We start from the raw sequence: 27,725 nt of genomic DNA, 5'->3' as shown, positions 1-27,725 counted from the left end.
TGGGTGGGAGTGGGGTTGGATTAGATGACCTAGTACAAGGTCCCTTCCAACTCTTAATCTGTTAAAACTTCATTCAAGCCCTATTACTTTAGACCAGGGGTGTCCAAACCTTGGCAACTTTAAAACTTGTAGACTTCAGCTCCCAGAATTCCCCAGCCAAATGGAATTATTTTGCCCTTTCTCAAAGATCAAAGGTAGAGATGATCATCTTAGAGATGATCTCAAGCTTATTGCTGGCTCTGGGCCAATTGAGACCCAACCAATAGTGGCTCTGTGACCAGTAGTCCTGTGAGATTTCTGCCTTGGGGTGTGCGTGTGTTTGTTTTTCCAGTTGTCCACTCCAGTCTTGGTCGCTTGGGGGGGGGATTTCTTTCACTCCCCTAAATCTTTCTACAGAGTCCTGTTGTGGCGCAATGACCCCCCCACTGCTGAAGAAAATGGCCCTTTTGAATACTGCAGGCTGAGCTTACACGGAGACTTAGCCTGGGTGTAATGAGGAAGTTAGATTTTATTAATTTTGATCCATGGCTAGCTTAAAAAGAAAGCAAAAAAAGGGGGGAAGAGAAGGGATAAAAAGAGGAAAGAAGCCAGGGAAAAAATAAGGGAGGAGAGGGATAAAGGAAAGAATAAGGGAAGGGGGAAGAGGGAAGGGAAGGGAGGGAAAAGGGAAGGGAGAAGGGAAGGGAGAAGAGAGAAGAGAAGAGAACGGAAAAGGAAAGGAAGGGATAAGGGAAGGGAAGGGAGGGAAGGGAAAAGAGAAAAGGGAAAGGTATTATAAGATCAAGTGCGCTAACATGATATAATAACACAAATGCTAGAACGGTGCACATTATTAGAACTAAAATTCTTAGATAAAACGTCTCTCTAAATTTCTGAAGAGGAAGCAAATATTCAACTTAGAAGGAAGTACAATATAAGGAGAATTATCCTGCAAGATTAAAATAATTCTGGGGCATTAATCACAAAGAACTGAAAAGAACGATTACTATAAAATATAATAAAAAGACCAAGTTAAGCTTGAAACTAATTGTTTATACAAACTAATAGTAATTGCATACAGCTGGGTTTTATGGAATAGGATTGTTCTTAGCTGAGAGAAGAAAATCCATATAAAGTCCCTACGGGTAGCGGAGAGGCTTGGGAGACTCCGATTCAAATCTTACTCCGGCCACAGACTTTGGATCTATCCCTTACTCTCAGACCAGCCTACCTAGCAAGAAGATCGTTGTAAGAAAAGGAATCGCCTTGTGGTTCCCCCACCCACCCATCCTTTCTCCTGGGCGCAATAAGGACAGAAACCAAACGCGCAAAGTGTGAGCAGGTGACTTTCTCCGCATCTGGGTTAATAGCTGGGACGAAGCCCAAACAATCGCGGTTCACAAACCAGGATTCGGGGTTAGCCCTCCTTCGGAAGAAAAGCTCAACCTGGGGAAGGAGCCGACGGGCTTCTCTCCGCCCCGGGCAAAAGAACCGTTCTTGGGCGCAGCGAGAGGAGCAACTGACTCCAACCCACCCCCGGCTTCAGGGACCCCGCCACCCACCCACAGGTCCGCTGCACAGCGGCAGAAGGGCGGCCGGCCGGCTGCTTTTCAATCAATTTCCAGCTAAGCGGAGTTGGAAGGGACCTTGGAGGTCATCTAGTCCAACCCCCGCCACCCCGCGGGACCGGGGACCCTCCGCGGGAGCTCAGAGGCACACGGGGGTGGGGTGGGTGGGCTACTCACGATTTCCACGATCATCAGGATCCCGAAGGGGGACTTGACGAAATTCAGATCCAAGGCGGGGGCGTGGAAAGCCGGCTCCCCGGCGGGGGTGCTGGTGCGGGTGCTGACTTTGGCCGGGAATTCGGCCATCCCGCCGGCGGGGCCCCCCAGCCCGGAGGAGACGCGCTGAGCCCGGGGGGGCGGTGGAGGTGGGTTTGGGGGGGAAGCTGAGGCGAGATCGCAGAGCGATGGGGGGACGCGGCTCCGGAGCGCAGCAGCAGCCGGGCGAGCTGGAAGTGCCGGTGCCGGCCGGGGTGGGTGGCGCTGGGGCTGCTGCGGCTTGGAGCTGGGGTGGTGGTGGAGGGAGGGGGGACACCTTGCCCGGGGCGCGGCCGGAGAGGCGCTCCGGTTGCTGGTTGGCGGCGCCGGGAGTCGGAGGAGGGACGAGCCGGGCGGAGGAGCCGCGCCCCTCGCCCGCAGCCCTCCCTTTCCACCTGCTGGCCCGACCTTAGGCGGGGAGGAGGATCCGCGGGAGCCCCGGCACTGAGGACCAGCCGCTTTCGGGCCACTTCCACGCGGGTTTGCCCCCAGCGGCCGCGTTCACACGCCCTGGAGGCTTTCAAGAAGAGACTCGACTGCCATTGGTCAGAAATGGTGAAGGGGAGGGGCGTCCAACCTTGGCAACTTTAAGACTTGTGGACTTCAACTCCCAGAATTCCTCAGCCAGCTTGTGGACTTCAACTCCCAGAATTCCTCAGCCAGCTTTGCTGGCTGAGGAATTCTGGGAGTTGAAGTCCACAAGTCTTAAAGTTGCCAAGGTTGGACGCCCCTGGTGTAGGGCCTCCTGCTTGGATGGGTGGATATTGGGGGGGGGGGGAGGGGTTGGACTAGATGACCTCCAAGGTCCCTTCCGCTCTGTTTTAAATCTGTTCAATCTGACCACGGTCACATCCACACCGCTCCCAGGAAGGGCGCCGGCTCGGGGCTCAACGTGCTCTCTAGAAAGGAGTGGAGAGAAGAGCAACGAAGATGCTTAGGAGGGCTGGAGGCTACGACCTATGAAGGACGGGTGCGGGAGTTGGGGAGGTGTGGCTTAATGGAAAGAAGGACCAGGGGTGACACGAGAGCAGCCTTCCAATGTCTGAAAGGGCTGCCCCAAAGAAGAGGGAGTCAAGCTAGTCTCCAAAGCACCCGAGGGCAGGAAAATGGATGGAAAGTAAACAAGGATAGAAGCAACCTAGAACTAAGGAGACATTTCCCGACGGTGAGAACAATCAACTAGTGGAATGGCTTGCCTCCAGATAATCAGAGTTGGAAGGGGCCTTGAAGGTCATCTAGTTCACCCCCACTGCCCAAGCAGGAGACCCTACACCATTTCTGACAGTCCATTTCTGAATGTCCAGTCTCTTCTTGAAAGCCTGAAGGGATGAAGCTCCCACAACTTCCATGGGTTGATTGTTCTCAGAAAATTCCTCCTTATTTCCAGGTTGAATCTCTCCTTGTTCAGTTTCCATCCATGATTCCTTGTCTGGCCTTCGGGTGCCTTGGAAAATAGCTTAGAAATTGTGAATGCTCCAAACACTGGAAGTTTTTAAGAAGAGATTGGACAACTATTTAGAATGGAATGGAATGGAATGGAATGGAATATGGAATATGGAATGGAATAGAATATGGAATGGAATGGAATGGAATATGGAATGGAATAGAATATGGAATGGAATGGAATGGAATGGAATAGAATAGAATAGAATAGAACAGAACCTTGGAGGTCTTCTAGTCCAACCCCCTGAATTTCAAACAAATGGTTATCCAATCTCTTCTTTAAAACTCCTGGTTTTGGAGCATTCACAGCTTCTGGAGGCAAGTTGCTCCACTGATCAATTGTTCTGTTAGTAAATTCCTCCTTAGTTCTAAGTCGCTTCTCTCCTTGGTCAGTTTGCTTCTTGTCCTGCCTTCAGGTGCTTTGGAAAATAATTTGTCTGAAGTGGTGTAGGGTTTCCTGCCCAAGCAGGGGGTTGGACTAGAAGACCTCCAAGGTCCCTTCCAACTCTGTTATTCGTGCTTTTACTGGTTCTCTCAACTCGCCAAAGCATTAACTATTAGCCCCAAAATTTGTGGCAGGCAGCTGCTCTCCCCCTGCCCCCCCCCAAGGATGGAGGCACAAATCGCAACAGGTCCCAGTAAAGTCTGTGTAGTCACAGCCAGGTTCACAGCAGTGCTCTGTTGCTTAAAAGGGGTTGAATTTTGGCATCTCCCCGGACATGATTCCAACCGTTGCATCTTTTAAGCTGTGATTTGTATCTTCCTCTGAGAGGTGAACTCCCCCGACTGAAGCTTAATCCGCAGATGTGGAGTTACCTTGGTTACAATCTGTTGCACCAGTATATTAACCGCAAGGGAGTCACTTACAGGCTAAGCAAAAAACGGGGGAGAGGGAGTATGATTAAAATGAGTATCTCTTTAAGTGGTTGGGTTCAGTAAGTTGAGGGAAGCCGGCCCTTGGGACCCAGTCCTGATATTGGTAGGGGTTGAAACCCAGAATATAAAATTAGCCAGCAGTTACGAATCAAAGTTGAAAGGTGAAATTCCTGATACTATTCCTTGCAAACCCCACTCCCTCCTAGCGCTGATGAAGTTACCTAGTTGGGTAATGAAATGTTTGCAAGCAACCACAAGGCTCAAAGAGCATCAAGGACTGTAAGTTGTCCTCTTCCTCCTCCTCCCCTCCCCTCCCCTCCTCCTTCCTTCCTCCCTCTCCTCCCTGCAAACCCCACTCCCACTTTTAGCATTGGTGATGTTGCAGTTTCCCATAGTCTGTGGCCCCTGAGGAGGAGGAGGAGGAGGGACCCCTGAAACGTCCCCATTTAACACAGCCCTCACCCCCCGAGTTACCTTTCTGTAACGTTCTGCAACTCCCTGCTGAAAGGAGCCCTGAGCTCAGTTTTGATATGAAAAGACATTCTGGAATTCAGTCCTAGTCAGTAAATAGATCCTTCATTCTCATAATGTAGCCATCTCCCGCTTTCCTCCCTCCCTCCCTCCCTTCAAATAGGTCTTTCCTTTTATATATCTATCTATATTGTAGGGTCATAAAGGGACAGCCCTTTACTTCAAAAAGCTGTTCTTTAGATATATATTTATTTCAATTACTTTCTTCAAGTTTGCTCTTGAATTCTCCTTTGTGAAGCAAAATTATAAACATTTTTTGTCCTTCTGAACCTCTTTCACATTTACCTCTTTAGCAGGATTGCCCTTTGTTTGTTTTCCAAAAAATATGGTCATGGTAGGCTCTGCCTATAACTATCATCTGTCTGTCTGTCTGTCTGTCTGTCTGTCTGTCTGTCTGTCTATCTATCTATCTTTAATTCATCCATTTATCTTTCTTCTATCTCTATTTTTCTGTGTATATCTATGTGTACTTTATTCTGCTTTATATATGTCTGTTTGTCTACCTACCCACCTACCTATTTATCTGTATCAATCATCTATCATCTATCAATCTATCTCAATCTATATCTATTTATCTCTATCATCTATCTCTATTTCTGTCTCTATCTATCATCATCTCTGTCTCTATCTATCATCCATCCACCTATCTATCCCTATCCATCCATCCATCCATCCATCGGTCTGTCTGTCTGTCTGTCTGTCTGTCTGTCTGTCTGTCTGTCTGTCTGTCTGTCTATCTATCTATCCATCTATCCATCCATCCATCCATCCATCCATCCATCCATCCATCCATCCATCTATTTCTATGTATCACCTATCAATCATCTATCTATCTCAATCTCTGTCTCTATCATCTATCTACAGTATATCTGTCTCTATTTTTCATCCATCCATTCATCCATCCGTCTAATTATTTAATCTATATTTTTTTCTATCTCTTTATTTCTCTAACTGGCTGTATGTCTCTCTCCTTGTGTGTGAACTCTCTGTGTTATGAAAAATTAAAGAAAGCATTAGATTTTATCAACAGAAGTCAATCGTTATTCATTAGGAAAAAATTTTTTGTTTCACCTCTGGCCACTTTTGGTCTCTCAAACAGGACATTTGGGTTTTTCTGGATGGTTATAATAAGCTGCATGGATGTGCTTTGCTGCAGACAGTACAGACCCCAACAAATTAATGAAAAGAAATAAATCAACAAACTAATGCCTGTTTTTTTTAATAAATAAAAGGAACATCCCTTTTCCCACCTCATCAGAGATCTCTTCTATTAGCTTTTCCCTGGAAAGGAAAAAGGCTGCAACCGAAAGGGGTCTTCAGAGGGTGAAAAAGCACAGAAATTTGTAGGATATATAATGCTTGTGGGTGTGTGTATTAGTTTTAGTTAACTTAGTTAATACACTAATACACACACACATAATTAATAAAACTAATTAGTTAACTAGTTTTATTAATTATGTGTGTGTATTAGTTTTAGTTAACTTTAGTTAACTAATTAGTTTTATTGTGTGTGTGTGTATATATATGTTTTCTTAAGTTTTCGCGGGTACTTACATGTATGGCATTCAGCTTTGTTCGGGTATTTTCCCACGTCATTGTAGTTGTGCTTTTAAAGTTGTAGTGACGTTTCGGCAGAATCTCATCTGCCATCATCAGGCTTCTGTATTGTGTCTGTCTGTGATATATATACACACACACACTATATAACTTTAACTATAACTATAACTATCTATCTATCTCTATATCTCTATCATCTCAACCTCTCTCTCTCTCTCTCTCTCTCTCTCTCTCTCTCATAGATAGATAGATAGATAGATAGATAGATAGATAGATAGATAGATAGATAGATAGATAAAATTTCTGTGTATATACTGGCTTTGGAAGGCTGCAATCAAGAGGAGTAACCAAGAAGCCACGGAAGACGAAGGACCCGGACTTGCGGTCCAATTTTTCTGTCTTAAGCCTTGTCTATCCGGATTCGGACGCAGCCGTTTACACGGGGCTGCTCTTAATTCGGAGGGAGCACAGGCGCTACTTCCCAAGCCCGGAGCAGTTGAAGTTGGCGGCTTTTCCCTCTCGCCTGCTGAGATTCGGGGCTTTGGTGGCGGCTGGTAAAGGAAGAACTCATCGAGAGACCTTCTGCAAAAATAAAAACAAAAATGAGCATTTGTCAGAAGTGGGATTCGAACCCACGCCTCCAGGGGAGACTGCGACCTGAACGCAGCGCCTTAGACCGCTCGGCCATCCTGACTGCTTAGCCAATCCGCTCTTTTCTTTCATACAAAATTGGCAAAACAGGCTGGTGACGTCGCTTATTTTACCAGGCAGGTTATTTGCGCAGGCGCAGTTGGGCGTTCAGTGGCCGCTATTAATATTCCTTTGCTGGGTTCTTCTGTCGGAGACAACGGGCTCACCGCGGCGGGAAAGGGATCGGCGGTGTCCTCTGGGTCTTAGCGCCCATCTGGACGCGATTCCTTTTCGACCCGCGTTTCGCTGATCGTCCGCAAGACGCCCATAAAAAAAAAGAGAAGAAACTTCGAGACCATCAAAGATGGTGTAGTAGAGTCTCCAGCTTGGGGTGGAGTGGTCAGGTTTTCATTTACTGACATCTATCAGAAATGGTGGAGGGTCTCCAGCTTGGGCGCGGGGTTGGACTAGCTGACCTACAGGGTCCCTCCCAACTCTTGTTATTGTGTATGAAGCAACAGGATCTGTCTATCCCAGACCCTTTGGAAGGACTCAATGTGAAAATAAAAATGCCAGATCCAGCCTGAACATCTCACTTTGCCTCAAAAAATAATAATAAATAAATAAGGGGAATAGCATAAAAACCACCGAACATCAAAACCATAAAGAACAGAACAGAACCACAGAGTTGGAAGGGACCTTGAAGATCATCTAGTCCAACCCCTCATTGCAACCAAGAAGGAGACCCTACACCATTTCTGACAGATGTCAGTAAAGGAAAACCTGACAATTTACTGGGGATGTGGCTCTAATAATCAGACCCCACTGGCTGTAAACCTCAGATGGCTTTTCAGAGAAATATGTAAAAATATCATGGAAAGGGACAGCAGCAGCATTCTTCTTCGGAAAAATTCTTGTCAATGAAGACTTGAGGTTCTCCTTCCTAGGTCAGAAAAGCAGAAATGCACCATTGCCTCCTTAACAAGCGGTGGTCTTGGGGAAAAGAAATTGATGGATCATATACCATCAAGTTGATGTTGACTGTTAGCAGCCAGGTAGACAAACCTTCTTCAGGTTGGTATATCTCCAACCTGGTTCTTTGCATTTTCCAAAGGTGCACCCATCGATGTAACTGAATCCATCCCCCTTGTAGCTGGTCCAGAGGTGGTATTCAGCAGGTTCTGACCAGTTTTGAAGAACCAGTAGTGGAAATTTTGAATAGTTCAGAGAACCGGCCAATGCCACCTGATCCGCTAACCCCATCTCTTCTCTGCCTCCCATTGAATCCCAGCTGATCAGCTGAGTCTCCTTCGGTTGCCCTGCACAGAAGAACGGAGCTGGAAAGCAGGTTAGTGGGGTGGGAAGGGAAGGGGGATTTTACGGTATCCTTCCCCTGCCACGCCCACCAAGCCAAGCCACACCCACCAAGCCACGCCCACAGAACCGGTAGTAAAAAAAAAATGGAATCCCACCACTGAGCTGGTCATATCCTTCCATCCATCTTTCCCCTCATTAGAGCCTTCTCTAGAAGGCTGCTAGGTCCAAAAGATTATAATTTACAGAATAAAAAAGCAGAGTAACAATTTTGAAAGGGATCTTGGAGGTCTTCTAGTCCAGCCCCGTGCTCAAGGAGGAGACTATACCATTTCAGACAGATGGCTGTCCAATCTCTTCTTAAACACCTCCAGTGATGAAGCACCCACAACTTCTGGAGGCAACTTCTGTTCCATGAGTTGATTGTTCTCACTGCCATAAAATTTCTCCTTATTTCCAGGTTGAATCTCTGCCTGATCAGTTTCCATTCATGGAAACATTCATTCATTCCATTCTGGCCTTTGGGGGCTTTGGAAAATAGCTTGACCCCTTCCTCCTCTCTGTGGCAGCCCCTCAAATATTGGAAGGCTGCTCTCCTGTCTCCCCTGGTCCTTCTTTTCAGTAGACTAGACATACTTAGTTCCTGCAATGGTTCTTCATATGTTTTAGCCTCTAGGCCTCTAATCATCTTTGTTGCTCTTCTCTACATTCTTTCTAAAGTCTCAGCATCTTTTTTATATTGAGGCAAGCCAACAATTTGAACCTAGTCATTTGTGTCTCTTGAGCGATAACTTTGATTTGGTGTAATCATGAACCATTAAGTCTACGGAGATTCTCAATCATCCTTGTCATCATTACCTCAAAGCTGCATTTCCAAAATGCAACTGTACTTCCTTGTGTTTTTTGTTTTTGTTTTAAATCCCCCCTTCTCCTCCAAGAAGAACTAAAGGAAGTTCTCGGATGAGAAATGAAATGTTTTCAAGATATGAAACCGAGAAAGTCCAGTTTCCTTTCGGAAAAACACCCCAAGGGTCATGAACCCGTTAGTTTGCTTTGATGTTTTTCTGTGGTAATCTGAAAATAATGTGGGTTCTCTTCCTATCCGCTTCTTCAAAATCCAACTTTCACTTCCAGAGAAAGCCACGGAACAGCATCATTGTTTTCATTAGTCTGAAAATAGTAGCAGCAATTATGAAATTGCCACAGGAGGGCAACACCAGCTGCAGAATTGTAGCCCAGCCCAAATAACAGCAGTGTGGTTTTTTTTTGCTCCCTGTAAAGTCCGAATCTCCTTGTTGTTCAGACTAGATTGAAAGAAGGACTTCTGGATGGATTTCTCTCCTTCTCCTCTCGTGTTACCAATTTCCCTCAAAATGTCCCTTAAACTAGCATTCCTTAAACTGACTCTTTTGGAAAAATGCATGGTTCCATCCTACTATTTTGCGCGGACTAAGCTCCATATCTTAGCAGTTCACAGAAGAGAAGGATCAGGGGAGATAGGAGAGCATCTTCCAATATTTGAGGGGCTGCCCTAGGGAGGAGGAAGGGGTCAAGCTATTCTCCAAAGCACTTGAAGGCCAGACAAGGAATCATGGATGGAAACCGAACAAGGAGAGATTCAACCTGGAAATAAGGAGGAATTTTCTGACAGTGAGAACAATCAATCAATAGAACAGAAGTTGCCTTCAGAAGTTGTGGGAGTTTCATCCCTGGAGGCTTTCAAGAAGCGATTGGACTGCCCTCTGTCAGAAATACTGTAGAGTCTACTGCTTTGGCAGTGGGTTGGACTAGATGACCTACAAAGTCCCTTCCAACTCTGATTATCAGTTCAGTCTGTTAAACTTAAGAAAGCCCTCACAGGGTCACATGACTTACACTCGGATGCTTGACAACTGACTCACGTTTATGACGGTTGCAATGCCTCCCAGGGTCATGTGATCCCCTTTTGCGACGACCTGACAATCTCAGTGAATGGGGAAAACCAGATTCACTTAAGAACCGTTTTACTCATTTAACGATTGCAGTGATTCATTTAACAAAGCTGGCAAGAAAAAGTCATAAAATAATGGGGCAAAACTCACTGAACAAATTTCTCACTTAGCAATATAAATATTGGGCTAGTTGTGATCATAAGTTGAGGACTATCTGTATATTGATAGAGGGGCTGCTGCATGGATTGCTCCCCTTCTCCTCTCATGTTGCCCATTATTTCTATGTCCCTTAAACTAGCACAGTTCCATCCTAATATTTTGTGCAGACCTTAGTCCATATCTTAGCAGTTCACTTGAGAATGCTGACATGGTCATTCTCCAGCTTTATTATATACACTGCTCAAAAAAATAAAGGGAACACAAAAATAAGACATCCTAGATCTGAATGAATGAAATATTCTTATGAAATACTTTGTTCATTACATAGTTGAATGTGCTGACAACAAACGACCAGACAGTTGGTCATTTGCATTCTTTGAGAGCTGTTGAGGCCACTGAGGGTGTTTAATCTGTGTCCTCAGGGTCACCTGACACAGATAAACCTCCAAGTGCTTCAATGACCCTCTAAAAGAATGCAAACGACCAGCTGTCTGCAAGATACACAAATCCTTCTACTCCTCACCATCCAGTCAGAGCTGAAGAGGCTTCTTGGATGAGAAGTGAAATGTCTTCAAAGAAAAACAAAGTCCAGTTGCCTCCTGAAAAAAAGGCACTTTTAGAGCAACCATGACCTGGAGGACTGAGAATCTGTACAGACTTTTAGCTCTGCAATTTGGGATGAACACCCTTGGAATGGTGTGGGAGGAAGAATGGATTTCCAGAGGAAAAATCACAGACAACAGGAACCATTTGCTCTACTCAGGTGACCCCGAGGACACAGATAAACCTCCAAGTGGCCTCAACGACCCTCTAAAAGGATGCAAATGACCAGCTGTCTGCAAGGAATATAAATCCTTCCCTTCCCCACCATTCAGTCAGAGCCGAAGAAGCTTCTTGGATGAGAAGTGAAACATCTTCAGAAGAAAAACCAAGAAAGTCCAGTTGCCTCCTGAAGATGCACCTTTGAGACAAACAAGACCTGGAGGACTGAGAATTTCCACAGATCATTCTGAACTGCAACTTTTAATGCCTGGTCCTGAATCCTTTGCTCCTGGCGACTTTGGCTAACCTCTGCTGATCTGGAATCGTCAACAATCCTGACTTTGGACCTGATCCCTTCCTGGAGGTGCACTGAGTTGGGGCAGGCTGGTATCAGCAGAGCCCAGAGGAAGCAATAGGAAATGGGAACCATCTACAAAGACCAACAACCCGTTGTTATTGTCTTTGGCAAATCAGCTGCTCCACCCAACCGCTGGCAAACTTCTCTTTATTTGTCAGACTTAATCTCTGCCTTTTACCTGGGATTTTCCCACTGACCGGCCTTTTCTTGGGTAGCTGTGAGGAAAAAAAAAAAGCCAATTGTCAACTAAATCATCATTTCCTGTCTTTTATGTCTGGCTGACTAATCTCCTGGGCTGGTGCCACTTTCCCTGATAGGGAGAAAGTGCTGTTTGCTGAAAGCAAAAGCACAGTGTCCTTTTCTGCTTCAGTCCAATCTAGGCCTTTTCCCCCATTGGCAAGAGTGGGCGGCCACCTCCTCCCTGCACACCTGGCCTATTGTGTAAACAAAATACAGAATGCAGAAGAACAGAGTTGGAGGCCTTCTAGTACAACCCACTACTTCATCAGGAGACCTTATATACCAGGGGTCTCCAACTCTGGCAACTTTAAGCCTGGAGGACTTCAACTCTTCGGAATTCCCCAGCCAGCTTTGCTGGCTGGGGAATTCCGGGAGTTGAAGTCCTCCAGGCTTAAAGTTGCCAAAGTTGGAGACCCCTAGTATACCCCATTCTGGAAAACGGTTGTCCAATCTCTTCTTGAAAACTTCCAGTGATGGAGCAAGTTTGAAGACCCCTGCCCTACACCATTTCTGACAGGTGGCAATCCAGTCTCCTCTTGAAAGCCTCCAGGGATGAAGCTCCCACAACTTCCGAAGGCAACTCCTGTTCCACAGGTTGATTGTTCTCACTGTCAGAAAGTTTCTCCTCGTTTGCAGGTTGAATCTCTCCTGGATCAGTTTCCATCCATTATTCCTTGTCTGGCCTTCGGGTGCCTTGGAAAAATTGCTCAACCCCCTCCTCCTCTCTGTGGCAGCCCCTCAAATATTGGAAGACTGGTCTCATGTCTTCCCTGGTCCTTCTCTTCACTAGACTAGCCATGTGTCAGGATTCCGGAGATTGCCCTAATTAAATCATGAGCCTCGAGCCAAGTTTCAAAAGAAACCAAAAGATTTATGAGGAGCAACATGACTGGCATTAACCTGTATGAAACCAACTCTGAGACACCTAACTTACTATCACCTATGACCCTCTTTTCCCCCACCCCCACCCCCTGGGTGTGTCATAAATCAGATTCTCCAACAAAACAACATGGGCTGGGTGTCATCAATCACTTCTCCAATGAAAGATTTTCGAGGGCAGAAGATCCTGTAGCCTAGGCTACAACCTCCACAAGATAAAGCGTGGAATGTGCTTCTGGTCTTCATCTGCCGCACTGCTTCCTCAGGCTTCCCCCCTCTCCTTCTTATGGCAACTCAGAAACAGGCATAGGAATGATTTACGAGTTGACACCAGGCCCAGTTCCTGCAACCGTTCATTGTTCATCTCCTTAATTCCAAGTTGGGTCTCCCTCTGAGGAGTTTCTACCCATTGCTTGTTGTCCTGCCCTCAAGTGCCTTCTCCTCTGTAACAGCCCCTCAAATATTGTCCCTTCTCTTTGAAAGGCTAGACATACCTCGCTCTCACAACTGTTCATCATATAATTTAAGCTCCAGACTCTTAATGATCGAGGTTCATGATTTAATTAGAGCAATCTCCGGAATCCTGACACATGGCTAGTCTAGTGAAGAGAAGGACCAGGGGAGACAGGAGAGCAGATGCTCTTCTCTGCACATTTTCCAGGATCTTAAAACATCTTTTTTGTATTGTGGTAATCAGAATTGGATGCAGCATTGCAAGTGTGGTCTCACCAGTGTGGTGTAAAGCCATACTATCTTCTCGTTATTTTGATACTGTCCCTATGTTGGTACAGCCTAGGACTGCATTGGTTTTTTTTGGTGGCTACAGCAAACCGCTGACTCATATAGTAGTTCACAAGATTCCTAGATTCCTCTCACAGGAACAGTTCTGGTTGAAATTCAATTTTTTTGCTTTGTTATTTCTTCTAACCATTTTTGGATCTGACTCCAATACTTTTTTGCTTCTGAGAAGGTCCACCACATGTGAAAGTATGTACCTTGCTTGTTTTTACATTTCCAACATTCTGGGTTTTCGGTTGCAAACATCTTTGCCAATCTGGCAGGGGGTAAATGCCACCAATAACACATTTTATACATATTTTCTTTATATGCTGTAGATAACATTAATCTGTAATTCTTCCCTCACATTCTTTCCCAAATTCCAATTCTATACTGTGTCCCACATTTTTTGCCCAAGCTATCATTGTTTCTCTGACTACCTCTTCTTCCATTTTGAAACTCAAAAGAAAATTATATAATTTAGATATCATCTTTTTCTCTGTTCCTTGAGAACATTTTATCTAATTGTTGTTGGTCCATGTAAAATCCATATTCTTCCTCTGTTCTTGACCAAAGCCCTTCCTAAATGCTTGCTTCCTTACTTCAGATTCCTTTTCTCTGCGTCCTCTCACCCCTGAAGTAATCACTTTGCTATGAGTGGCACAAAAGAGTCCTGGAAGAATGGAGAATAGTACTTTCTTTCAGGAGGCAGCCTTGGACAATAGTTCTTCAAATAGTGCCCAAACAAAGACATTTCGGAATAAGGATGAAAAATGTAGGAATGGGCACACGTCAAATAAGGAGACCATTGATTGACCAAGTCAGTGTTTATGGTTGGTTTTTCTGCTTTCTCATAGTCTCTTCCTTACTTCATTATTTTTTCTACTCATGAATGCTGTATTTGCTGTTTGGTTTAAACAAAAAATATGAGGTGTACTGATGTTTAACAAAAACACACTATTTTTCTAAGTTTTAACTGACTTAATAGGATGCACTGGAATTGTTGAAAAACTGATAAAGTGAAACTAACAGGAAATACTCCGCTCTCCCATTATTTTCATAAGCTATTTCAAAATTCCGATGAAAATTATGTTGATGTTAAAAAGTCCCTTTCCCCCACAAAAGTGAGCATTAAATAAAGACCACTATTTTCTGAAATCGGAAAACAAAAACATTTTATACATATTTTCTTTATATGCTGTAGATAACATTAATCTGTAATTCTTCCCTCACATTCTTTCCCAAATTCCAATTCTATACTGTGTCCCACATTTTTTGCCCAGTCTATCACTGTTTCTTTGACTACTACTTCTTCCATTTTGAAGCTCAAAAGAAAATTACATAATTTAGATATCATCTTTTTCTCTGTTCCTTGAATAATTTTATCTAATTGTTGTTGGTCCATGTAAAATCCATACTCTTCTTCCTTATCCTTTCTGTACCTTGCCTGTATCTGCATATAGGGCCACCAGACAATGTCTATGTTTTGCTGTTTTAATTCCTGTATTGTTTTTAATCTTCCCTGTTTATCAAGCAAATCTTTATATTTCCTTATTTTAGCCAGATTCATTGCATTTATGTCTCCATCATCAACAGCCTTGTTGGGCAATTCCTATTGTGGCGGAGGGCTAATCCTACCTTGCTGCAGGGCATTTGCTTATGAATAGAGCTAGCTATCTCTTTATCTCTTAAGTGCTGGCATCTGCTGAGGGCTGTTAAGAAAGGTGGGGGCTGCTTTCTAAGAGCATGCTCCTCCATTTTTCAGCCAGGGAAATATTCTGTCTTTTTAATAAGTCTCAAAACATTTCACTGTTCTAGGAGAGGGGTGGGTCCAACTTTCTACACTATCTCTTTGTCTAGGTCAGGGGTGTCCAACCTTGGCAACTTTAAGACTTGTGGACTTCACAAGTTAAAGTTGCCAAGGTTGGACACCCCTGGTCTAGGTCATTATGAAGAGGCTGAATAGTATTGGATCCAAGACTGAATGTTGACGTACCCCACTATATGTACAAAAGGGCAGAGAAGAGAAACTAGGATGATTAAAGGCCTGGAGGCTAAAACATATGAAGAACATTGGCAGGATTTGGATATAGCCTATCTAGACAAAAGAAGGACTGGGGCAGTGGTGGGATTCAAATTTTTTTACTACCGGTTCTGTGGGCGTGGCTTGGTGGGCATGGCCATGTGACTGGGTGGGTGTGGCTTTTTTTTTTTTTGCTTTTTTGCCGCCCCCACCCATTTTGGGGAGCTTCCTAGCTTCAGAGGAGTCGTTTTTGCGCTCCTAAGGCTCCTCTGGAAGGCAAAAAATGGAAGAGGGGGCCTGAGCTCCTCCCTCCATTTTTTGCCTTCCTGGGCCTCAGCAAAGGGAATCCCGGCACAGCTGATTGTCAGGAGGGGAAAAAAATGAAATACCTTAGGCGAATGTCAGGCGGGCGGGTAAGCGAGCATCGGGCAGGAGGGTGACCGGATCAGGGGTGTGGCCAGCCAGAACTTACTACCTGTTCGGCAACCCTCGCCAAATTCTTGCTACTGGTTCACCCGATCTGGTGCGGACTGGTTGAATACCATCACTGACTGGGGGGGACACGAGAGCAGCCTTCCAATGTTTGAGGGGCTGCCCCAAAGAAGAAGGAGTCAAGCTATTCTCCAAAGCAACTGAGGGCAGAAGAAGAAGAAGCAATGGATGGAAAGGATTCTCACGGAGAGAAGCAAGCTTGAAATAAGCAGAAACTTCCTGACATTGAGAACCATTAACCAAGTGGAACTGCTTGCTTTCAGAAGTTGTGGGTTCTCCATCACTGGAGGTCTTTAAGAACAGACTCTGGACTGGTATATAGGATCTCCGGCTTGAAGAGTGGATTTGGACTAGAAAACCTCCTGTTCTGATTGATTGATCTAAACGAAGTTCCACTGAGGACAACCAGCTGGGTGCGGATGTTCAGTCAGTTGTGAATCCGTCTCAACCCTTCCTTATTTGTTCGACCCGTGATTTTTGAACATTCCTGAGTGCAGTTTTTCTCGGAAAAAAAAAGAATTAATTCATACAATTAATCAAATACATTGTATTGGCTTATGGTGTCTGACATGGGTATACTCTGTACTTTAAAAAAAGAGAAAAGAATAGGGATATAATGAGAAATTTGTGAGCTCATAAGAAGTTCTGAGACCTTCAGCTCTTCACCCTGAACTCTTCTGAGATTTTGAGAAAGAATTCCAAAACTCACTACACATCAAGTCAAATCCCCAAAGTCTTTTGAGATTTAGTGGTATGCAAGTTAGTTTTTGGCACATGTAGGGGGAGAGGGAGGGAGGGAGGGAGGGAGAGAGAGAGAGAGGGAGAGAAAGAGAGAGAGAGAGTCATTTATAGTATCTTCTTGGGTGGCGCTTGAATGAGTAAACTACTCAATGCATTTTTTTCAGGGCTGCTTGAGAAAAGAGAGAGACAACAATTGAAGATTCACTTGCTCAGCTAAGGCTAATTCATGGCTTGTTTCAGCACAAACAAACCACGATGGCTGGGTTTGCCTCATGCGTGAATACAAACCAAACCAATTAAATCATCCTTTGCTTGAAATGACAAGCAGGATAACAGTAGTCATATCTGAGCAAGAGGGCAAATTCTGCATGAAAAAAAAATATCACAGGGAGCCCAATAAAATACTCTACTCATGCATCATTCTTTATCAGGGAAAACATATCTTTATCAGCTGTTCCTGGCTTAAGCAATATAATTATATAACTACCTTAGGGTTATAGTTAATGTTTGATTTTGTTCTTGGTTATCCAGAATCTTGTTAAGACTTTGGAAAAAGTTCAGAGAAGAGCATAGAAGAGCTAGGAACTAAGACGATCAAAGGCCTGGAGGCTAAAACATATGACAAATGGTCGTAGGATTTGGGTTTGGCTAGCCTAGAGAAAAGAGGGAGTAGGAGGGACAGGATAGCAGGATTCCAGTATTTGAGGGGCTGCCACAAAGAAGAGAGAATCAAATTATGCTCCAAAGCACCTGAGGGCAGGACAAGAAACCAAGGATGGAAACTAATCCAGGAGAGAAGCAACCTGGAATTAAGGAGAAACTTTCTAACAGGGAGGACAATTAACCAGTGGAAAAGCTGGCCACCAGAAGTTGTGGGTGCTCCATCACTGGAGGTTTTTAAGAAGAGACTGGACAGTCACTTATATTTAAAATGATATAGGATCTCCTGCTTGAACAAGGGGTTGCACTAGATGACCTCTAAGGTACCTTCCAGCTGCAATTCTCTATTCTATCCTATCCTATCCTATTCTCTTCTATTCTATTCTATTCTATTCTAATATTCCCATCTCTCTCTCTTCTCTTCTCTTCTAATGTTCCTATTCTATTCTATTCTATTCTATTCTATTCTATTCTATTCTATTCTATTCTATTCTATTCTATTCTATTCCATTCCATTCCATTCTATTCTATTCCATTCCATTCCATTCCATTCTATTCTATTCTTCTCTTCTAATGTTTCTCTTCTCTTCTCTTCTCTTCTCTTCTCTTCTCTTCTCTTCTCTTCTCTTCTCTTCTCTTCTCTTCTCTTCTATTCTATTCTATTCTATTCTATTCTATTCTACTTAGGAGAGGGTATTAAATGTTTCTCTTCATAAAGGCTGTGGTCTCAACGATGGACTATTTTAAAGAGAATTGAGAAACTTTGACAGAGTGGAAACTGAATTACTCACAAATATATTCTTTTTTTTTTAATAGAGAGCCAAAACCACCTACCATTTTGATTAAATCAGCCTAATCCAGTTTGACACCTTCAGAAGCATACAGGTAGTTCCCAACTTACTACCATAGTTGGAACCAGAATTTTCGTTGCTAAACAAGGCAGTTGGGAGCCACACCCCATTTTTACAATATTTTTGCCACATTTATTAACAAAAGCACAGAAGTTAAGAAAATCACGTGGTTGTTAATTTGGCTTCCCCTATTGACTTGGCTTGTTGAAAGCCAGCTAAGAAGGCCATAAATGGTGACCCCGGGATCACATGAAGCTGCAAAATTGTTGTAGATAGAAACTGGTTGCCAAGGGCCCAAATTTTGATAACACGGCTGGGTTGATGTTGCAAGAGTCCTAAGTGCGAGCACCAATTATAAGTCACAGTTTTCAGCCTTCAAACAACTTCAAACAGCCCCTAAAGAATGGTTGTAAGTCAAGAACCAGCACATTTCAAGAAATAAGACCTGGCTATAGGGACTGGTTTTCCCAATTGCAATGTACGGCTGTGAAAGTTGAACCATAAGGAAGGCTGAGCACCAAAGAATGGAGGCCTTTGAACTCTGGGGCTGGAAAAGACTCCTGCGAGTCCCTTGGACTGCAAGGCGATCCAACCGGTCAGTCCTAGAAGAGATCAACCCTGACTGCTCTCAGATCCAGAAGATGAAACCCAAAGACTTTGGCCACCTCAGGAGAAGGAAGGACTGACTGGAGAAAAGCCGAATGCTGGGAAAAATTGAGGGCAATTGAAGAAGAAGGGGATGGCAGAGAAGGAGAATCACCGAAGCAGTCGGCGTGAGCTTAAATGGACTCCAGAAGATGGTAGAGGATAGGAAGGCTGGGAGGAATGTTGTCCGTGGGGTCGTGATGGGTCGGACACGACTTCGCAACTAACAACAAAATAGGGACTGATTATCTAAAATTTTAGCAATCCTTTCCAAGGGTGTGTTAAATTTTTCAACTTTCAATTTCCCAACATTAGGGATGCTCAAAAGTTGTGACAAGCCTTGGGGATCCTAGAGATATTTTGCTTACTTTAATAAAATTTGGATGTGCTCGGTAAATAAGTACACAAACATCATAACTTGTTAACATTTCCTTTATTTCATTTGGCTGTCCAAGCTTGGGGATTATCAGAGGTGGTTATTCAACAGGTTCTGACCAGTTCTGGAGAACTGGTAGTCGAAATTTTGAGTAGTTTGGAGAACCGGCAAATACCATCTCTGACTGGAGATTTTACACCAAGCCATGCCCACAGAACCGATAGTAAAAAAAAAAAAATACTGAATCCTATCACTGAGGATTATGTTGAGACTTTTGGAAAAAGTGCAGAAAAGAGCAACTACGATGATTTAACGACCTGGAGAAAACATACAAAGAACAGTTGCAGAAATTTGGGTTTGGTTAGTCTGGAGTAAAAGAAGGACTAGAAGGGACATGACAGCAGCCATCCAATATTTGAGAGGCTGCCACAAAGAAGAGTCGGTCAACTTATTGAACCAGCTGCCCGCAAGGAATATAAATCCTTCCATTCCCCACAGTCCTGTCAGAGCTGAAGAAGCTTCTTGGATAAGAAACGAAACGTCTTCCAAGAAAAATCAGAAAGTCCAGTTGCCTCTTGAAAAAAAAAAGCACCTTTGGGATGTTTTAGAACCAAAACTGCACAACCTAGTTCTTTCAAACTGTTCTCTGTCGGCACTTTGACAAATGTGCAGAAATGATTTGTTTTCCTGGACAAGACGAGAGTTGTCCCAGGAAACTCCTGACTGCTGGGAAAAAAAAGACGCCAGGGCAAATAAACTCAGAACTGGCAACCCAATTTGGCAGGTTCACTGCATTGTTTACGGCCATGCGACAAAAATGAACAAAGCAGAAAGATCTGGGGTTCACTGCAAGGCCAGGAATAATTGAGCTGACTTGCCTGGACAAGCACAAACTTTCTGGCATCCCTCAGAGATCAACAGAGACATTAATCTTGTCCCCTGTTCTGTTACTTCACAATGTGCTAGGTTGGTCCTGGCTTGTGCGAGTGTAGCCATTCTGGTTTACAAAACTTAGGTGATATAATCTAAGGCGCAGGTATATAGGCAGGAGCAGGCTGACGGGGGTTTCGTGCGGGTTCGTGAGAGCCCCTAGCTAAGATTCTGTGCAGTTTGGAGAACCCTCAAATCCCACTCCTGGCTGGCCCCGCCCACCCCTCCCCTCCTAGAAGTCCCCATGTGGCCTGTTTTGGATGCAGGTAAGTGCACGGCCCACATGGAGGCTCAGGTGAAAAACGGGCCTCCTGAAAGTCCGGGAAGGCCAGAAATGGGCCCATTTCTGGCTTCGAGAGCCTCAGGAGCCTGGGGAGGCCATTTTCCATCCTCCCGGAGGCTCAAGGAAAGCCTCTGGATCCTGAGGAGGGCAAAAAATGCACACACAACCGGCCGTGGTGCAGGAGGCCAACTAGGTCATGCCCACCGTGACCACGTCCACCTGGCAACCGAGGAGAGAACTCTTTGCTAAAATTTTTGAAGCCCACCCCTGGACTTACAACTATTCCTTTAGTGACCGTTGAAACTTACAACGGCACTGAAAAAAGCGACTTATATGACCATTTATGACCGTTGCAGCATCTCCATGGTCATGTAATCAAAACTTGGACGTTTGGCAACTGACTCATCTTTATGACGGTGGCAGTGTCCCGGGGGTCACGGGATTCCCTTTTGTGACCTTCTGCTAAGTAAAGTCCACGGGGAAGCCAGATTCACTTAACAAGCATGTTACTATTGTGAAGCTTGAACCGCTTTGCTTCTTTCAAGCCTTAATGCTTTTCAACTTGGCAAGGAACAGCGGGGAGGGGAATAGAACGCCGAGAACGTCTGCGGAGAGCGTGAGAGCCCGGCATCCCTCAAGGTCACCACTGCAGGTGCTGGAGAAAGAGATGGACTGTTCCCATAACAAAAGGACGTCTCATAATTGGTCAATGGGATGACGAGGGGCAGGAGGAAGAGGAAGCTACTGTTTAACTAGGAAGCTACTGTGTGCGAAAACCAGAGCTGGTTTTGGTTCTTCTGTATCGAAATGGTGTATCCAATAAAGTTTTACTTTTGGGAATTCAAAGCTCCTGAGAGTGTTCACTTAATTTGGGGTTCATTAGCAGGGGTGGGATTCTACCGGTTCAGACTGGTTCTATAGAACCGGTTGTTATGATTCTGCACAGTTCGGAGAACCGGCAAATTGTGCCTCTGGCTGGCCCCGCCCCTCCCCTCCCCACCCAGTCAGTCCTTATCACGCCTGTGCAACATTGCACGCATGCCCGACATCGCTGACTGCGTTCTCCCCACCCAGTCACTCCTTAAGATATTTCTTTTTCCCCCTTACTCCTGACGATCAGCTGTTCCTATGATCAGCTATGCCGGGATTCCCCTCGCTTACTTACCACTTCGCCCAGGAGGCTTCCCTGAGGCCCAGGAAGGACCCAAAACAGAGTGCAGGGGATGCTGCATGCCCCCCCATGCTCCATTTTTTCTTTCCTGGGCCCCAAGGAAACCTTCTGGGAGCAAAAACACCCCCCCCCGGAGGTATTCCTGAGGCCCAGAAGGCCCAAAAAACTGGGGGGGGGGGGTTTGCTGCAAAAAAACAACAACAAGCCACGCCTACCCAGTCACATGGCCATGCTCACGTAGCCACATCCACATAACCGGTTGTTATAAAATTTGAATCCGCACCCTTGTTCGTTGACAACTAACTTCACAACTGCAGTGATTCACTTAACAACGGTGGCAAGGAATGTTGTGAAATGGGCAAAATTCACTTAACAGCTGTTTCAATTTGCAACAGAACATTTGGGATAAGTAGTGGTTTTAAGTCGAGGATTACCTGCAATGGTGTGTGGAAAAGACCTTGGGAGACTGAGCTCAGAGATGCTGCCAAGGGTCAGATAAGAGGCAGCATAGGCCAGAGCTGCCTAGTGGGCAGAGCAAGGGACACAGAAGGGGCCCTCCTTAAATTCTTGGACTGTCCAGAGGACTGTGGGAGAACTCTGTTTTCAGACTTGCCACATTCTGGTAATAAAGCTTTACAGCAAAGTAGAATCAGCTCCTCTGGTAGTGATTCCTGTCTGATTTACCTGGGAAAGCTGACAGTGTGTGGACCCTATTCCCTTGGGATTTATGCCACAAGCCATGATTAAAACAAGCCATGATTTAGTACACAGTGTCTGGAATTGAGTAAGACACTTTCACCTGATTACTCAAGAAACATGCTTGCCTGCTGTTCACGAAATACAAGCAACATGTAAGACGGGACTGAAACGAGACTTATTTGTTTATTTAACTTCAGAAGTTGTGGTTGCTCCAACACTAGAAGTTTTTAAGAAGAGACTGGACAGCCATTGGTCTGAAATGGTACAAGAGTTTCCTGCCTGAGCAGGGGGTTGGACTAGAAGACCTCCAAGGTCCCTTCCAACTCTGTTATTCTATTTTGAGATAGGACCGTTTGTAGTTTAACATCTGGAAAAAAATAATCTATTAGCAAGTTATACCTTCACTTCGACTTACAGTCACAATTGGGTCCAGAATCTCCGTTGCTAAACAAGGTGGTTCTTAAATGAGTCACACCCCTTTTAGGAGTTTTGCCATGGTTGTTAAGTGACTCACACAGACTGCAAGAAAATCCAGGTTCCCCCATTGACTTTGCTTGCTGAATGTTGGCTGGGAAAGTCACAAATGACAATCACGTTGACTTCGGGATGCCACAACCGTTATAAAATACATGCCAGCTGCCAACACCTGAATTTTGATTGCATGAAGGTGCTGGAGATGCTGCAAAAATCCTGGGTGAAGATCAGTTGTAAGCCATTTTTTTCCCCCAAAAGGAAAGGAACCTTTCCCAAAAGGTTGTTAAAACATGTTATATTAGTTTAGTTTAGTTTATTGTCACTGCACCTCGTACAACGAAATCAAACACCATCTTCAGTGCACATCATGACCATGGAAATAAACACAAACACACATCCTTCACACTCCACACATTGAATTGAAAACCGCGGATATTGCATTAATATTGCACTATATACAGTGGAATCCAATAGAGTTACTGCCCTGGGATAGAAGCTGTTTTTCAGCCTATTTGTCCTTGTTTTTATTATTAACCTGTACCGTCTGCCAGATGGTAATAGTTCAAAAGAAAAAAAAAATGGGGTGCCCAGGATGGGATGGATCTTTAAGAATGTTCTGAACTTTCTTAAGGCACTTTTTAGATATGTTGACGGCAGCAAAATTACTTTCTGCACAGAATGGAAGGATCCCCACAATAGGTGAATGGTTGCAAATGTTGAGGGGTTTAGCAGAGCTGACTGAATTGACTGCTTTGATAAAAAGGAAGAAAAATCCCACAATTATTTTGTTTTGGAAACCGTTTCTGGATTTTGCACTTGAGGTAGAAAAAAAAAACTTTGATTTTGAGTTTTATGGATTAGATAGATCTGTTCTTATAGAAATAGCTACTTGATACTATTATTAACTATTATCACTCCAATTATCACCCCACTTCAATTCTGGCAGGCTCAAGGTTGACTCAGCCCTCAGGTGAGCCCTTGGGGGAGGAGGGGGAGGAGAGGGGGATTCTGGAGTGTTGGGAAATACATTCCACACACATACACTGCGATCTCTCAGCCATTCTTGTTCCAAGAGACTTTGTCCTTTGCCTTTGCAAATCCCCTTGGATTTGAGTTTTATTTTATTTCCTGAATTCCTTTTAGACTTCTCACAACTGCTCACCCCGTAACACCACACCTCATTCTTGAAACCACCCAATTTCCCAGGATGGAGAAGACAGAGGTGGGCTTTTATGTAGCAAACATAAGGGTGTTTGTTTGTGCAAGCTCGTTTAGCTTTTTAAGCAAGAAAGGTAATATTTAGGGGGAAGGGAAGGAAGGAAGGAAGAAGGACGGAAGGGGAAGGGGAAGAGGAAGAAGGGATGAAGGGAAGGAAGGCAGGGAGACAGGAGAAAAGAAAGGAAAGAAGGAGAGGAGAGAGAAAGAAAGAGAAAGACAGAAAGAAAAAGAGAGAGAGAAAGAGAGAGAGAAAGAGAGAGAGAAAGGAAGAAAGAAAGAAAATTAAAAGTGCAGGGAGGGAGGAAGGAAGAAATATAAAGAAATAACTTCAGACTTTCTTTTACAAGGTATCGATTTAAACTGTTCCACTGTGGTTACAACATACCTTTCCATTTTTCTGTCATCTACTATTTGTTCTAGTCTCTCCACACCCATATTTCATTTTATTTCCTGTTTGGTGCAAAAAATTGCAAAGAAGTAGAAAGGGGTGTTTCTTGGTGTATTTGTTCTTGCTCCTTCAGCTTGACATTTTGATCACACTCCTCAATCTTCATGCACCGAAAGGAAATACCCATATTAGATAAGAAGGAGAAACAGGCAAAAACAACCTAGCCAGGCCCAGGTAGAGTCCTGACATCCTACCTTCCCCACTCCGACCACAGAGGCCAATTGGTGGAGGTTATCCCCACTATTCGGTGCAACCACCAATGTACTTTCAATCAATGGTAGAACACAGACTAAAAGAATTGGAAGGAAGGTCTTCTAGCCCAACTGCCTACTTGAACAGGAGACCCTATACCGTTACAGATAGATAGAATGCATTCCTGTCAAACAGACAACAAATGGTCAAAATTGGGAGCGTCCTATCAAATTCTGTACCTCTCAACAGTGGTGTCCCCCAAGGCAGTGTTCTAGGATCAACTCTCTTCATACTCTACATAAATGACCTCTGTGATCATATTAAGAGCAACTGCGTTCTCTTCGCTGATGATGTAAAGCTATTCAACACCACAGATAATTCTGCTACCCTTCAAAAAGACCTCGACTATGTATCAGAATGGTCAAACAAATGGCAACTTCAAATCTCAACAAATAAATGCTCTGTCCTACATATTGGCAAAAAAAAAATCAGAAAATAAAATACAAGCTGAATAGTCAAGACCTTGTTGATGATCCAAACTCTGTCAAAGACCTTGGAGTACTCATTTCTAATGATCTAAGTGCTAGAGCCCACTGTAACTACATAGACAAAAAGGCATTAAGAGTTGTTAACCTAATCCTACGTAGCTTTTTCTCTGGTAATATCACACTAACTAGAGCATACAAAACATTTGCTAGACCAATACTTGAATACAGCTCATCAGTCTGGAACCCAAATTACATATCTGATATTAACACAGTTGAGAAAGTCCAGAAATATTTCACAAGAAGAGTTCTCCACTCCTCTACTCATTGCAGAATACCTTAAGCCACCAGACTTGAAATTCTAGACCTAGAAAACTAGAACTACTCCGCCTTCAGTCTGATCTAAATATAGTATATAAAATCATACATTGCAAAGTCCTACCAGTCAATGAATACTTCAGCTTCAACCATAACAACACAAGAGCAAACAACAGATACAAACTCAAGGTTAACCGCACCAAACTTGATTGCAGGAAATATGACTTCAGCAACAGAGTGGTCAATGTCTGGAATACTCTACCTGGCTCTGTGGTTTCTTCCCCAAACCCCTGCTATTTAGTATTTATTTGATTTGTCAATCGCTTACAAGATACAGGTATAAGAATAAATATAGTTTTGAATACATGAAATAAATACATATAAGAAAAATAAAAGAAACAATAGGACAGGGACGGTAGGCATGATTAGTGCGCTTATGCACACCCCCTACAGACCTCTTAGGAAAGGGGTGAGGTCAATAGTAGACAATAAAAACCTCCAGTGATGCAGCACCCACAATTTCTGGAGACAAGTTGTTCCACTGGTTAATTGTCCTCCCTGTTAGGAAGTTTCTCCTTAATTACAGGTTGCTTCTCTCCTCGATTAGTTTCCATCCATTGTCCTGCCTTCTGGTGCTTTGGAAAATAAGTTGTCCCCCTCTTCTATGTGGCAGCCCCCCAAATATTTGAACACTGCTACCATGTCTGTCCTAGTCTTTCTTTTCTCTAGGTGGGCCATACCCAATTCCTGCCGTCGTTCTTCATATGTACCTCACAAGCCACGTAAAAAGAGGGCAGGGCTTGGATTAAGGGGGCAAAGATACCATCTTGCCTTTCTTGAACTCCCTGGCCGTCTCCAACTCCCCTTTGCATGAAAGGAAACATGAAATATTAACTATTTTTTTTAATCAACAAAGGAGAATTTTTCTAGCTCAGGGTTGAATCAAGGGGGGTCTTTGGTACTCTCTGAGCTTGGCGTTTTTCTTGCAGATGCTTCATGACCCAACTAGGTAATACCATCAGTGCCCGAAGGGAGTGGGGTTGGTGGTTTTCTTGCAGACATTTCATTACCCAACTAGGTAACATCATCAATGCTATAAGGAATTGTAGATTGGAGGAGGAAGAGGAGGACTCTGGGGTCCTTGGTGCTCTCTGAACTTGGTGGTTTTCTTGTAGATGTTTCATGTCCCAAACATGCTGGTGTGACGTAGTTGGGGTAATGAAATATCTACAGGAAAACAACTAAACTCGGAGAGCACTAAGGATTTCTCAACTTTTGCCAAGGCTTGAAAGATTCAGGCTCTGATCCAAGAAGATTAAAAAAGAAAGAAAAAAGAAAATAAAATCTGAGCTCAAATCTTTAATTAGGCTCTGTCACTAACTTCTGCCCTTTCATAGATTCTGTGGAAGGGTTTGGCGTATATTATACTGACCCCGTCATTTCCTTGCAGTAATTTATCATCTCACCTTTTCCTAAAGGCCAGGGTTGGTTAGCACACAATGCTGATATGACTGATTTTTTTCAGCCTTAACCTGAACTCCCGTTATGATTGCACAGTAATAAATGAAGAAAAAAAAACTTGTTTCCTTGTCAGTAAAATAAATTGCATTGTTCTGGGCTAGCAGTATGTATAGCCAGATTAGACGGAAGTATTTTTGCTTGCTTCCTTGGAAATGCAAGGTGCGTCTTTGGACAATAAATTGCTGAATGGGTTTGATGCATTATCAAGCCTTCCCAAGAACTTTAGATTTCTCACTCCAATTTTCATTAAGATGAGATTGGCCCAAGAGACCTCATCGTATTCGCTGGAAATCCAGGGTGGGAATTCTGCTTTAGTTGATATTTCTACCTGCAGCTTTGGGAATGTAAGCCTTTGAAGGTTGTAGAAGGAGATTATGCCCTAATCCTTCTGCACAGCCGGGAGCCAGGCAGTGAAGGATGGCATTTCAGCAAGTACTTATCCTCAACTTTGTCAAATGTATGCAGATGGGTTTATCCCTTTCCTTGTTCTCAAGTTTTACATATAACCCTTGATCTGACTCGGGGAGTCAGCATATATTTGGAAGATTTAAGGCAGAAGAAAGAAAGAAAGATGGAGAGAGGGAGGAAGAGAGAAAGAGGAGGGGAGAGGAAGGAAAGAGAGGGAAGAGAAAGAAAGAAAGAAAGAAAGAAAGAAAGAAAGAAAGAAAGAAAGAAAGAAAGAAAGAAAGAAAGAAAGAAAGAAAGAAAGAAAGAGGGAGGAGAGAGAAAGGAAGGAAGGAAGGAAGGAAGAAGGAAAGAAACCAAGACAGACAGAAAGAAAGAAGGAAAGAAAGAAAAAGGAAGAAAGGAAGAAAGAGGGAGGGAGAGAGAGATAGAGAGAAGAAGGGAGAGAGGAAGGAAGGAAGGAAGAAAAAGAAAGAAGGAAAGAAAGAAAGAAAGAAAAAAGAAAGAAAGAAAAAAGGAAGGAAGGAAGGAAGG

General features: G+C 44.0%; 1 protein-coding gene and 1 non-coding gene across 2 annotated transcripts in view; both read right to left on the bottom strand.

Moving 5' to 3' along the window:
• The window catches only part of PLLP (plasmolipin), a 30,782-nt gene extending 28,496 nt beyond the window's left edge, over nucleotides 1-2,286 (bottom strand). The window contains exon 1 of the mRNA XM_026714478.2: nucleotides 1,725-2,286. Coding sequence (XP_026570263.2) covers nucleotides 1,725-1,853 — 129 coding nt within the window. The 5' untranslated portion in view covers nucleotides 1,854-2,286. The remainder of the gene's footprint in view (nucleotides 1-1,724) is intronic.
• A 4,534-nt stretch (nucleotides 2,287-6,820) lies between these two features.
• TRNAL-CAG (transfer RNA leucine (anticodon CAG)) lies at nucleotides 6,821-6,903 on the bottom strand. Its single transcript has one exon. It is a non-coding gene; the product is annotated as a tRNA-Leu (tRNA).
• Nucleotides 6,904-27,725: the final 20,822 nt, after the last annotated feature.

This window comes from Pseudonaja textilis, chromosome 11 (assembly GCF_049901715.1).
Source record: "Pseudonaja textilis isolate UNSWEBS1 chromosome 11, rPseTex1.2, whole genome shotgun sequence".
NCBI classification, from domain to species: Eukaryota; Metazoa; Chordata; class Lepidosauria; order Squamata; family Elapidae; genus Pseudonaja; species Pseudonaja textilis.
Note: the sequence above shows the minus strand (reverse complement) of the source record. Positions and strands in the feature narration are given on the sequence as shown.